Here is a 15,064-nt window from a genome sequence, read left to right on the forward strand (position 1 = left end):
AAAACAATGATTGTAGCTTTCGGGGGCGTCCGCCTCCTTTCTCAACAACAATGCTACTTGGGCAACACATCCTTTAGTATCAGGTTCACGGCACACATGGCTGACCAGGCGCATGTTCAGTATTACTTTCACGTGCACCAGAACCGGAAGTGGCTCAAGAATGTGGAAACAAGAAGCGCTCATCTCTTGCAAGGACTACAGTTTCCAAGATGGGGGTGGAGCCGAACACCCCTATCCCTATTCATGCTACTGTTTTCGGATGAGCCAATCCACAAACTCTCCAACCACTTACGGTCCCAGAACCTGTGCGCCCGGTCAAGAATGACAACATTCTCGGAGGAGACTTGGTGCTGTTTTTCCCAATAATGCTCAGCAATCGCGGACTTATTGAACTCTGCAGTCTGTATGGCTCTCATGTGTTCCCCCAGACTGTTTTTTAGTCGCCATCCTGACGCCCCCATATATTTTTACAGTATTAAACTATTTTAATCAAAACGGTTGGTGTATTTATTTAAATCTGTTTTTCTTTTTCTAACCCTTGTGTCAATGATCTTGGTAAATAACCTCCTGTCGTAACCAGTACAATCCACGCAATGCCTCCCATGGTCTTCCAACAGAAGGATGTTACAAAAATTCTGAACAGTCTTGATGTCAAAATAGTTCTAGGTTCTGATGACATTTCTCTGCTTGCTCTCAAAACCTGTGCACCCAACTTTGCTCCTCTGTTGCCTTTTTACACTTTCTTATTCCGCTCACCTTTTTTCTTCCACTTGGAAATTGTGCTGATATCATCTAGTTCCTAAAAAGGGTGATAAATCCATTCCCCTTTTAATTATTGTCCAATTGCACTTACCTCTACTCTTTCCAAAGTAATGGACAAATCAATTAACTGCCAACTCTTAAACTATCTTGATGGTATCAATGATTACCAATATGGATTCCATCACTGCTGATCTACTTGTGATAGATTATTTGTTACTCAGCTATGGACAGATTTGATGGAAAAGTTTAATGAAACTCAAGCAGTTGTCCTTAACATTTCTAAGGCTTTTGATTGTGTTTGGCATAAAGGTCTTCTAAACAAGCTCCTGTCTTGCAGATTGTTGACTAATTTTTGAAATCTGGTGTCCACTTTCCTCTCTGACCACAACTTGCAAGTGATGGTAGTTGGCTCCATCTTCTAACTTCTCCACTAATGCTGGTGTTCCCAAGGTTCAGTTCTTTCTCCCACTCTTTTCCTCTTATATATTTATGACCTTCTTCCACTGACTGGAAACCCTAACCATAGTTTTGCTGATGATAGCACCCTATATTTCACCTTCCAGTTTGAGAAATCTTGCCCTGCACAAACAGCTTCAACTTTTCGAAAATAAAACACAAATTCATTAAATGCTGATCTCTAGGTAATCCTTCAGTGGAGCAAAGAAAACTTAGTTAATTTCAATCCTTCTAAAATTCAGTCCTGTCTTATTTCTTACAAAAAATGGTCTACTGCACCTGTGTTGATATTCAGCAGCACTCATTTCTAGACAAGATCACATATCTCTCTTAGAGATTAACCTGACTTCTAATCTCTCTTGGTATAATCGCATCACAAATATTGCATCCTCTGCATAAAAATAAAACTGGATTTCTTTTTCACAATCAGTGTTATATTTCTTTTAAACAACTACTCACTCTGTACAAACCTCAAATCTGCCCTACCATGGAATATTGTTTATTGTTTTCACATCTGGGGTGGTGTCCTGAAAACCTCTTTCAAGCTTCTTGATTCTGTTTAAAAGAGGGTATAAAGTTAATTAATGACCCATCTTTTAGAAAGTCCCTCCACTCTGTCTCATACACATTCAGTTTCTGCTTTATGCTCTTTCTATAGAAGCTTCCATGGATACAGTTCTTCTGAATTGGCATCTATAATTTTCCCACTCTTCCAAACAAATCTGAACACCTGCTACAAGCAGTCAGTATTCATTAGCTGTCCAACTCTAAACTTACAGAACCAACTTTTTCTCTTCTTCATTTATCCCTCTATTTTCTGAACAACTTCCTGCATATATATCTTCCCAAAAATTACAGTTTATAGAATTCAAGTTTGTCAACAGGTATCTTCTTTCTTTTTTGCCTTCTAACCATATGATCATATGTGGCACTAAGTAATATAAGTTCTAATGCTTTTTGTGTGTTGGGTTTTTATCATTTCAGCCTGCAAATCCCTTACTTCAAGGCTTTCTGAAGCTCTCTATCATAAGTGACCCCAGGGGCTCACATCTGGTGAGTATGGGCTTGGCACACCCAGGATCCTGAGCTGGATATCATCATTCTTCTCTTTCTTGGTGATTCCCTTCTACTTTCTCTCTCTCTCTCTCTCTCTCTCTCTCTCTCAGGGTGAATCAGAAATTTTTTTTTTTCTTTTTGGCTGGTGCAGCATAAGCCTCAGGCTTCCTTGCACCATATGCATTATAGTAATAATAATAATAATCTTCTAAGCAATGATGGTTTGCCATCAGAGCCAGATTAAAATTGTCACGGGTCTTAGCACAGCGTAATTTTGGAATCCTCAAAAAATAGGTCCTATGCACTCACTTATGGCGCCTCCGTAGCCAGGTGGGCAGGAGCAGCAGTGCGCAGCACACGCTTCTTGATTAGACTGGGGTTCGAGCCTGTGACCACCAAATGCAGAGGATGCGGAAAGGTCACGGAATGACCACTGCATATCCCCGGAGCAATATGGCCTTAGTTGCTAATGCTCCTAAAAACCAAAATAACAAACAACAGCACTCACTTATATTACTTAGCTCATAATCTGATCCAGCATACAACCAGCCAGTGAAATTCTGTGTGTTTGCATTATCTGTTTCAATGTATCATTTATATATATTAATTATTTGTAATTTATAATTGATGTATTTTGTTTTAGATTCATCAACAGCAGAAAAAAACCTTGATTGCAAGGAAACTAACACATCTGAAAAAGTTTTGAAACCTGTTCCTGAAAATGAAAATAAGAGATCACTTAGAAGAAAGAATGGATCAGTAACTAATGATATTTGTGAAGAAAAAGAAATAAATAATAAGGTTAATATGGTTCAGGATACAGTTCTTAAAAAGAAAAAGGAAGGGCTTAAAGGATCTAAAGAAAAGGTAAATAACTAGTAAATCTATGTTTTCCATATTTATGCTTATCAGAAAGTGGTTCATTGCTGGGGGTAACTACAGTGAAAGTTAATCTAAATAATGCTGTTATGCTTTTTTTTTTTTTTTTAGTCACAGTTCAATTACTAGCAATTAGTTTTACATTATCAAAACTGTACCCCAGGGGCTCACATCTGGTGAGTATGGGCTTGGCATACCCAGAGTCCTGAGCTGGATATCATCATTCTTCTCTTTCTTGGTGATTCCCTTCTAGTTCTTGTTCTCTCTCTCTCTCTCTCTCTCTCACACACAGGGTAATTCATAAATTTTTGTTTTGGCTGGTGCAGCATAATGCTTTCTTGCACCATATGCTAATAATATATATATCTTGAAAGGTCATAATGAGAAATTGAGATTACAATTTCTCATTATGACCAGAATTTAGTCGATTAATTTTTAATTATAGCTTTTGTTGTTCAGCTGCTCACTACTGTGATGTTGCAGTAGATCTCAAAGTATTGGACATGTTAGGCACTTCCCTAAAAGGCACCACCAGGACCGAAGTCCATATGCATTAATTTCATCCACTAAAATTTATTACTACCCAAAGCTTATTTATAAATTAAAAAAAATAAATATATATATATATATATATATAAATAAACCAATACAATAAAAAGGAGTAAATATAATAAATATGTAATAATATACTAATTATCTATATAATAATAATTATCTATATACAATATTTACATTTCATTCATACGGTAGAATGAATTATATTTACAATAATTATTAAATTTTGAATAATTACATAACAATCTAAACAACAATATTAAAATTTTGAATAAAATTTTATTCGGTTTTATTCAAAACTGAATGCTGTCCAAAGCGTTCAGTTTCCGTCCAGACCTCGCGGAGGTATGCCATATGTAGACAGAATTCCGACTCTTTTAAAAACCTTATTTATAAACTCTTAAAAACAATTTAAATAAACTTTTATCTAAAAAGAATTCTGGAAGAGAACCATCATTTAATACAAAAGTACCTCTTTCTAATTCAGATCTAATATCCAAATAATTATAACAGTTGAGGGCACTGTGAAGACTGGTCTTCACTGCCCCACACTCACACAGACCAGAGGGAACCAAACCAAACTGGTTCAGCCTGGACCTCAAGCCATGATCTCAAATCTCAAAGTATTATAAGCAGTTGAGGAAGAAGTAGCATAGTGCAGTGTTTCTCAATCTTTTTACTCTCGTGGCACATTTTCCAAAGAAGAAAAATTTCGCGGCACACCTACGTAGTCATAGAAGAAGAAATTTCTAAATTTCGCGGCACACTTGGAAAATTTTGCGGCACACTAATGTGACGCGGCACACCCTTTGAGAAACACTGGCATAGTGTGATGTTAATATGTATATGAGAATGAACTGTGGAGGTTAAGCTTCTCCCATGGCAGCTGAGTTGGCATGATGCTTCACTGTGTGCCATCATGTAGAGAAATCTCGGTTTGACTCCTCTCAGTCAATCAAGTCTGTAGTTAGCCATTTCAGGCAGAAGAATCAGGTTTTTACCCATGAATTAGTTCAGGTTTTTCAGCATGTAAATTTGTCTGTGAAGACACACTTCTACAGATAAATACGTGATACAGATGTGAGCAAAAAGCAATGCTGCCATTAAAAGAATAAGTTGAAGTATGGGGAAATTTCAGATGCTGAATATATATTTTTTTTCTTTTTTGTACTCTTTTCATTTCTATTACTTCCTTCAATTTGTGAAGGAAGTGATATAAATGGTAGAAATAAAGACTGAATATTAATATCTTCTTCCTCTTCTTTATCCTTACCACATTATGCTTGTAGTATGTTGTGCCCATTCAATTTTCCAGCTTGATTAATCCTACCTTAATTTAGGTCTTCCTAGGCTCCTCTTGTCTTTTGGTATTCAGTCTCATTTCTTTTTACTAATCTTGCATTTGTTTGATATGTTTATTCCAGTTTAGTGTTCTGTTTTTTATCCAATTGTGTGAGTTCAGTTTCACATTCATTTCATATTGTAGAACTAATTTAATGATTTCTTGGGTGATTTTACCTAGTTGATGATGAGAATGGACTGGCAGTGGAAAATAATGAAGAATTTCTTAAATCAAAATAAATTGATGATGATTTCTTTACCGACAAGAAAACTGTTGATGAGGAGATGAGAATGGCGATGATGGATAAATTATCATCTGTTGTTAGAATTCTATTCATTGTATTTCATTGTACTGAAATTATTTTTCAATAAAAATAATGCAGCAATACCTTTTTATTCATTTTACTGTACCAGTGTTTCATAATGTTTTTTTTTTTTTTACTGTACCAGTTTCATAAATGAGTTCCTGCAGTAAAGACGTTTTTAACAGCTGCCGCAGTGTATCAGTCTCAGAGTAGAGCAGTAGCAACTCATTATGTACCTAGTACATAATTTCTGATGCTCATGGTTTTATATGATTGAAGGTTTCATGGAAGGGGAAACACACTTAACCATAATAATGTAAAAATTCACACAATTGCAGTTATCGGTATTATCGCAAGTGCAATAAGATAGAGTTTACTACCCATTTATAATCAGATGCACTAACAGAAAAGCCCAATAAACCGAAAAGTGGAAATTGTTTTTGTTTTTTGGTCATGACCTCCAGAAATATGCTTTAGAAAAATATCACAAAGGTGTTCAAAATTTATTCTTATAACAGGAACATATGATAATGATGAAAGGGTAGTGCAATTTCCATTATAAATATGACCTTTTAGAGAGATAAATAGCTTAGTAATATAAAGAAATTTTCAACTTCCAAGGACTTGGAACGAATTACAAAAAAAAAAAAAAAAAAAAAAAAAACTGTTATGGGTTCACATTACAATATTTTCACAATATCTCTATTTATTCCTACAGCTGCAAAATAAGTTTCCATATATTTTTCTCAGTTTGCACCGGCCAGCAAGAACTTACACAAAGTCGAATTTGCTAAGTCGAATATTATGTAAATCGTAGAGTTCCTGTATTTGTAAGCTATGTGGTTGTGCCGGAGTTTATACTCTGGTATTACCACATGAATCAGAGGAGTTGACAGAATGTTAACTAGATTTCCCACATGTTAACGAAATTCATTTTTACCTACCAGATACCTTTTTAGATTTATCTTTATTCTTATTTTTATTATTATACTCTTGGGATATGCTATCACTCTTAAACCAATAGTATATTAAGATAGCTAACAACCTCGTTCCAGTTTATAGCTATTCATAACACAGGCCTTTCGCTCATTTTTCTAAACCATAGCACTTTCTTACATTTTTATTATTAATCATTTAAGAAGTGTCTGCCTTCCTATTTTGTATCAATTATTTTCTTAATATAGAAGGACTTTTGTTTTGTCTAAGAAAGGGGTGGTTTCAGTTTTTTTTTTTTTTTTTTTTCCAGCAGAAAAAGTAACTGTAAAAAGGTGTTTACTACTTAGTAGTTCAATTGATGCCAAGCATATTTTGCTGATTGCATTTCCATCAGTATAATGAATTCTTGCAAAGTTAATTAGAGTGTATTTTCATGTAGTGGCATTTCCTGTGTGCCTTCTGATGAGCTGACCACTACAAGCAAAACTATAAATGTGGATACTTCTATGGAATCAAGGCAAGAAAAAAAGACAAAGGTAACTCATCATAAATTATATAGTATTACCAAACATATAATAGATTTATAGTAATTATAACCTTTGACAGAGATATGCAATCCTTCATTTATTTTTTTCAAACTCATTCAATGAAGGTTTAGTATCATTAACTCTCACAGACAGCCATGTAAGTTATTGTAGGACTGTTATAACTGGAATCCAACTGGTTATCCTGGACTATCATGCATGACAAAAAATGACAATTCTACGCCAGGCAGAATGTCTGGTAATGAAACAAAAAGTTTCCCCGAAGTGTGTGTGTTTTTTTTTTTTTTTTAAATGGAAATTATGGCCACGTCACTGCCCTTGTTTGAGAAGTTTTTTGTAATTGAAATATCTTTAGTTTGTGTTATTATTTTTTCTTTTTAAAAGTATAAAAAATAAATTAAGACAATAAATGCATTTGCAAATGTGTAAAGTACTTACTGTCTTCAGAAGTCTGAACATCTGCATATATCAACTCAGTTCCTAGTGGATAGATTTTTCATGAAATATTGTTTTAACCTTTTAGATTGATTTGTCAAATAATCCTAAATTTCATTCACCCTTTTGCAAGTGGGTTTCTGGATTATATGCATTCAACACAGAGTGAATTTTTTCAAGGAATTTGGAAGTTTTCAAAAACTTAATTTATGTACATAAACACTTATAAATATTATTATTATTATTATTGTTTTTTGTTTTTTTTTTGTGATTTTGACTTTATAGGCAAACATATAACAAGATTTTGGGCAAAAATAAAATAAAAATCAGAATTTATTATTTTTTTAAAAAATTGGAAAAAATCATAGAAAAGTAAAAGCTCGTCATTGTTTTCTTGCAATATCCTCTACATTTATATACATATTATTTTGATTCAGTTTCATCAACTTTTGGATCAAAATTCCAGAGGATTGCTTCAGTTTCAGCTGTGTAAGTGCACATCATTTCAAATCTTTCGTAAATCCTTCTGTGTTGATTTTTGAAACTGTCATAAATATAAAAAAACAGCTACTATTACTTCTTAAACACAGGTGAATAGATGGCAACACTATAGTTTCAAGGGAATTGGTATGTATATGGATATAATTTTGATACTGCATTGAAAGAACTTTAAAAACACACATTCGCATGCACACACATTCTCCTTTGGTCCCTAATATGAAAAAATGCATTGCAAAAGGGTTAAAATTGGATCAATAAGAATTATGCAATTTTTTCCAAAAATTCACAAATTTATATATACTTGTTTATAAGTGGAAGTATGTTTCAGATATTTGGCATTGCTCAATGAGGGAAAGTTTTTAAATAAACAAATTTTCAGCATATGCTCTGCTAGTCCCTGGAAAGATTTTAGGATAATTTCAAATTCATATCCCTCCCCCCCCCCCAACTCAACAGTAAGAGAATCAGCAACAGCATGTCTGATTTTTATGAGACCTGTTTTGAAAAGCATAAACATAGAAGTATTGCTCATTCTCTTACTAGATAGTTTCCTTCAAGGCATACCTTCTGCTACTAAAGTACTTAATTCTATTCTGCTTATGTGTAATGTTAACACACAATAATAAACACCTCCTTCATGCCATCTATCACTTTTTATAGTTACGTCAGGAGGTAGTTCTCATAAAATTTGTAGATGCCATTGCTAATTCTCTTACTAGGCACCAGCACTAACTGCCACTTGTAAGCTTTCAGAAGCAATCACTTCTAGAGAATTCACCACTGTTGTTTTGAAGCATATTAGTTTATGGTTACAACTTTAAGTGGGCTCTGCTGGAAGATTTTTTAGATACAGCCTTTGCTTTGAAATTGCTTATGCCAATTATAAGTTGATTTACATTGTTGTTGGTTTATAGCATGCATGAGTCATTTTGCTGAGTAGTTACTGAATTGGACTTTGCAGAGTGGTTGGCATGAAATTTTTTTCTGGTGTGGAGAAGCCATTTTGACATAGTGTTCACTCCCAACAAATGTGAGGGAAATACCAGGTAGTTATAAAATAAGTTTCTCTATTCAGGAGACCCTAGTGTAAAAATGGTTAGAGATAGCACTGTGAAAATTGGTGGGTATGTCATTTAGGGTATGGAGAAGCGATTTGTAGAAGAAAAAAAAATTAGTTCAAATTTCTGCAACTAGGTTAGAAATTGGCATTGTAAACATGAGATGGAATACTTAGGATTAGATTTTAATATCAAAACTTAAAAATCTACAGATATTGTTCTATGTGCTTTCCTCCACTTGAGATGACATTCTGAAAACAGAGGACTGCGTGCGACACAGTTTCGCATAGCATCTCATTAGGGATGTTGGCTACATGCTGTTTAATGCTTGCTTTCAAATCGACAAGCATCAGTATGCTGCCACAGTAAACTGTCTTTCAGGTATCCCTATAGCCAGAAATCACAGGGATTGAGATCTGTGATCGGGCTGGTCGGAACTGCAGAAAGTCTCTAGAAATGCGATCATTTCCGAATGTTGAATGGAGCAGTTTCCTCACCTTGTTGAACAATGTGGGGAGAGGCGCCATCTTGCATGGACACTATGGACTCCAAGCATTACCTTTCTTGCAGAGCAGGAATAATGTGATCTCTTAGAAGAGCGCAGTACTGTGCACTAGTTATCATATGCCTTATGGGGCCATCAGGTGTAGACTCTTCAAAGAAAAATGGTCTGATTATAAACTCTTCTGTGAATCCACACCATACCGTAATGTATGGACTTTGTAGTGGTCTTTCATGCACAGCAGATGGATGAGAAGTTCCCCATATTCGGCAGTTTTGTGCATTTACAGCCCCGTGAAATGTGCCTCGTCAGACCACAAGATCATTCAAGCCCATGTATCATCAAGTTCCGTATGAGCCAGAAATCATAGAGCAAAGTCTATTCATTGTTGCTGATCACAAGACTTTAGTTCTTGCACTATGTGAATCTTGTATGGGAACCAGCATAAAATTATTTGAAACACTTTACGTACAGTAGACCAAGGAAGTTTCAAGTCTCTCGACACACCTCTAGCCCTACTGACTGGTAGTGTTTTGCATTCTGACCTGGAGGCCATTGCAATCGCCACTTCATCCACTACCTCCATTCCAATACATGGTTTTCCCCTGCCTGGAATTACACCTAATTCCCTGGTCACTTCAAATTTCTTTATTAGTTTTCGAAGCCCCACTGATGTCAAAGGTCTTTTACAGAAACCTTTTAAGTTTCCGATATTCTCGTAGTGCTGCATTAGCGTTTCTATTATTCTGGTAGAACAGTTTTACTAAAAGAGCACATTCCTTTTTTGTAAGAGCTATAATGATTATCAATGGTGACGTTGGCCTTTCTGCTTTTATCTAACAGGATATCATTTGTGCAAGCAGAGTGTCTTGAAGTAAATGACAACTTTTACATATGTGCAGTGCTGTTTTTCCCCTGGTAGCAGAAATTTGAACTATTTTTTTTTTTTTCTTCTACAAATTGCTTTCCCCATACCCTAAATGACATACCCTCCGATTTTCACAGTGCTAACTCTAACTGTTTTGACACTAGGGTTTCCTGAATAAGGAAACTTATTTTATAACCATCCAGTACATTTCCAGAAGGGATTAAAAAATAATAAAATAAAATAAAGTCTTTATCCACTGTTTCATATTTTTGAACTTATTGTCATATGAATGGTTAACATTTTCCAGAATAAGTGAAAGTGTTTGAATTATCTAATGTCCACACACACACACACACACACACACACACACACACACACACACACACACACACACACACACACACACACACACACACTCCTCCAACATATATTACATTATTTCACCCCTGGGAAGTAAGTAATGGTTAATTCCAGAAGTCATATGACAGGTATATGGCAGTACCAGTTAAAATAAAACATAAATAGTACATGAGAAAAGAACCTAGATCCTTTCTCAAAAGATACCATAGAAGGTTGTCATGAAGCAGGGATGTTCAGATAACAAAGAGCATGTGGCATCAAAAATCAACTATTGTAAACATATGTCAGTGGAAGATAGGAGGTAACATGTCCATTTATTCCAAGCCATGTAGGTGCATAGCCCCAGAGAATGTTGATCAGGTAGGTGCATACCCCCAGAGAATGTTGATCAGGTAGGTGCATAGCCCAGAGAATGTTAATAGCTAAAACAGATAGTAAAAGAAAGTTGTGACAGCACCCTGAAGTAGCAAATCTCAGAGACAGTTTGCAGAACTGTGATAAGTGTAGAACCGACAACCATCAGAAAACTCCTCATAGAATGGCTTACTGAGGTCATGCAGTTGATTGTACATCAAAGATGCCTCCCAGCAGCATATATCACCACCTATTCTGGCACAGAGAACAGAAGCATTGGATATTATAGGAATGGCACATGAATTGCTTTTGGTGTTACCATCTAGGGGCAGCAGTGCCATCCTAGAATGAATCTAAAATGCATCTAGCTACAGATAAAATAAAAAATTGAATAAAAATTAATTTAGTTCTTAAATGGGAAAGCATATAATGATAAAAATATTCAAATGCATAGTATTTTAATTAAAATTTAATTTAAAAGTATTTAAACACAGTATTTTAATGTGCATAACACATTAAATAAAGACAATAACACATTCATAATTAACAATTACCTGTGAGCCAAAAAATTCTATAGGCATTTGATTGACATTGTCTTGATTTTTTTTTTTTTTTTTTTTCCGGGCCTTGGAGAAGATTGAGTCTGTTTCTGGATCATAGCTATACACCTGATTCATCATTAGCATAGCTGCCAATTCTGAATTTGCAATGGAAATCTTTTTTTTTCAGTCAATTTAACTCCTTCTCTGTCTCATCATCATAATATAGTTTGTGACAAAGAGTTTCTCTGTATTTTTCCAAAAAAAAATTATAAAATTATTTTAAACTTGGAATTAAAAAAAAAAAAAAAAAATTGCCAATTTCCACTTATTTTTGTTAATGAATAGGCACCACTAGATGTGCTAGTTTGCATTATAAAATAGATATGTGGGATAATAATATTGTTCTGTGTAACATGGAATAAGTTCATCATACTAATGTGGTGAAAAGCTAATTAACACCGTCTTCCAGTATGTCCCTTATTTCTTTTATGTTAAAGAAATATGACATAAAATTTCAGAAGACATTCATGTGAAATATTCCATGTATTGTAAAATCTGAAAAAGGCAGTATGTTTTTCTTGTGTGCTGCATGTAGATGTGATTTTTCAATTTCAAGCTGCAGAAAATGGATAAAAGAAATGCAAAAACATTTGTCATAGAATATAATCTTTTTCTTAGTTGTGCTAATCATGCAGGCATGTTGTTCAGAAATATGTTTACCAATAGTGAAAAAGCAATAAAATGTGGTTATGGAAGAACAAAAAAAAAATAAATAAATAGCATTGTTAGTGAAATTACACTGATAGAAAAATAACAGGTAGTAATGGCTCTCTGAAAAATTGGCCATTTTTGACAGCTACAGATTAGCATTAACATTAGTATAGGCATATGATGCAAGAAAGCAAACTTATGCAGCATCAGCCAAAAAAAAAAAAAAAAAAAAACTCTCCCATTTCACCTCTCCATTCGCTCGAAATACCTGTCCAGCGGAGCCTTAAATTTATTTAGGCTATCAACTTCCACAACAAGGGTTGGAAGTCTGTTCCACCAACCAACTACCCACTGGCTAAAGGCAAATTTCCACACATCTATCCTACATCTGTCTTTCCTCAATTTGAATTGATGCTCATTCAGGTGATTATTCTGAGCAAGAGGAAGAATCCCATCGGCATCGAGCATGCTCAAACCATTCAAGGCTTTATACACCTCTATCAGATCACCTCGCCGGTGCCTAGTCTCCAGACACTGTAATTTGCAGAACTTAAGCCTTTCTTCGTAAGAGCAACCCTTTGTTCCATTCACTAATCTTGTTGCCATTCTCTGTACTCGTTCCAGCAGCTCTACATCTTTCTTGAAATGAGGCCTCCAGACCTGTATACAGTACTCAATGGGTGGCCTGACCATTTCCGTATACAAGGGAATAATCACCTCCTTATCCCTGCTAGAAAAATTCCTGTATATTATTGACAAGACACAATGAGCTACTCTTGCAACCCATCTGCATTGCTCAGAGAACTTCATATCTGCCTACACAATTAACCCTAGGTCCTTTTCATTCTCTACTACTGTCAGTGTAGTACCACACAGTTGATACATTGCTCTGGGGTTACTGTTTCCCATATGTAGTACTTTACATTTGTCAATGTTAAACTTCATTTGCCACCTCTCAGCCCATCTGCTCAACCTTTCCAGATCCCGTTGCAGCAGCAGCAGCATAGCGTCAGTAGTGTCCTTAACAACCCTGCCAACCTTTTATCATCTGCAAACTTGTATATTAAGCTTGATATACTATCATGAATATCATTTATAAATACAGAAAACAGTAATGGACCCAACACTGAACCCTGAGGGACTCCACTAATAACATTAGTCCACGATGAGCAGTGTCCATTGATTACCACTCTCTGTCTTCTCCCCCTCAAACATCCCTTTATCCATAGCAGCAATTTGCCTCCAATGCCACACTGCTCCAATTTGTGCAGCAGTCTTCCATGTGCAACAGTACCAAAAGCCTTTCTAAGATCCAAATATATAATATCAAAGTTATTCACTGCATCCAGTTCTTTTGTAACTGCATCATAGTATCCAATCAAATTGGTCAGGCAAGACTTTCCCTTAAGAAAGCCATGCTGTGTCCGAGCTATAAATGAAGTCTTGTCTAGATGATCCTGTAGTACTTCCTTAACCAGTGCCTCCATTAATTTTCCTGGATCAGAAATTAAACTCACAGGTCTATAATTACTTGTGTCAGCGTTTGATCCTCCTTTGCGAATTGGGGTCACAGCTTACTTCCTTTGCTGCCTCATTTAATATAACTGGATAGATTCCATCCACCCCGGTTGCCTTTTTTATGTTTATCCTCAACAATTTCTCCTCCACTTTCCTCTCAGTTATTACAAAATCATGTAGCTCACTGCCAGAGTTTACTTCACATCTGGAATTCCCCTTCCTGAATAATTCCTCATGTGTGAATGTAGATGCAAAATACTCGTTTAGTTTGTTAGCCACCTGAGCAGGATCCTCAACTGTTGAACCATTAGCATTAGCATTAGCATTAGTAGAGGCATTTGATGCAAGAAAGCAAGCTTATGCAGCATCAGCCAAAAAAAAAAAAAAAAAAAAAAAAAAAAAGTAACATAAATAAATAAAAATAACCACTTCCACTTCACCCCTCTGTTCGTTCGAAATACCTGTCCAGCTGAGCCTTAAACTTATTTAGGCTATCAACTTCCACGACAAGGGATGGAAGTCTGTTCCACCCACCAACCACCCGCTGGCTAAAGGCAAATTTCCGCACATCTATCCTACATCTGTCTTTCCTCAATTTGAATTTATGCCCTCTCAGGTGATTTTTCTGAGCTAGAGGAAGAATCCCATCAGCATTGAGCATGCTCAAACCATGCAAGGCTTTGTACACCTCTATCAGATCACCCCGCTGGTGCCTAGTTTCCAGACACTGTAATTTGCAAAACTTAAGCCTTTCTTCGTAAGAGAACCCCTTTGTCCCATTCACCAATCTAGTTGCCCTTCTCTGTACTCGTTCCAGCAGCTCTACATCCTTCCTGAAATGAGGCCTCCAGGCCTGTATACAGTACTCTAGGTGTGGCGTGACCATTGCCTTATACAAGGGAATAATCACCTCCTTATCCCTGCTAGAAAAATTCCTATATATCATTGACAATACACCATGAGCTACTCTTGCAGCTCGTCTGCACTGCTCAGAGAACTTCATATCTGCCTGCACCACCACCCCCAGGTCCCTTTCATTCTCTACCACTGTCAGTGTAGTACCACAGAGTTGATACGTTGCTCTGGGGTTGCTGTTTCCCATATGTAGTACTTTACATTTGTCAATGTTAAACTTCATTTGCCACCTCGAAGCCCATCTGCTCAACCTTTCCAAATCCTGTTGCAGCAGCATAGTGTCAGTAGTGTCTTTGACAACCCTGCCAACCTTCGTATCGTCTGCAAACTTGGACATTAAGCCTGATATACCATCATCAATATCATTTATAAATACAGAAAACAATAAAGGCCCCAATACTGAACCCTGAGGGACTCCACTAATAACATTAGTCCACGATGAGCAGTGTCCATTGATTACCACTC

At 35.9% G+C, this 15,064-nt stretch overlaps 1 protein-coding gene across 1 annotated transcript in view; it reads left to right on the forward strand.

Moving 5' to 3' along the window:
* Window positions 1-15,064, forward strand: part of LOC150082867 (ras-responsive element-binding protein 1-like) — a 54,442-nt gene that overhangs the window by 25,381 nt on the left and 13,997 nt on the right. The window contains exons 3-4 of the mRNA XM_090378303.1: window positions 2,918-3,152; window positions 6,730-6,826. Of these exons, the coding sequence (XP_090234429.1) occupies window positions 2,918-3,152; window positions 6,730-6,826 (332 nt within the window). The remainder of the gene's footprint in view (window positions 1-2,917; window positions 3,153-6,729; window positions 6,827-15,064) is intronic.

This window comes from Mastigoproctus giganteus, chromosome 7 (assembly GCF_048544385.1).
Source record: "Mastigoproctus giganteus isolate SK-2022 chromosome 7, ASM4854438v1, whole genome shotgun sequence".
Taxonomy (NCBI): Eukaryota; Metazoa; Arthropoda; class Arachnida; order Uropygi; family Thelyphonidae; genus Mastigoproctus; species Mastigoproctus giganteus.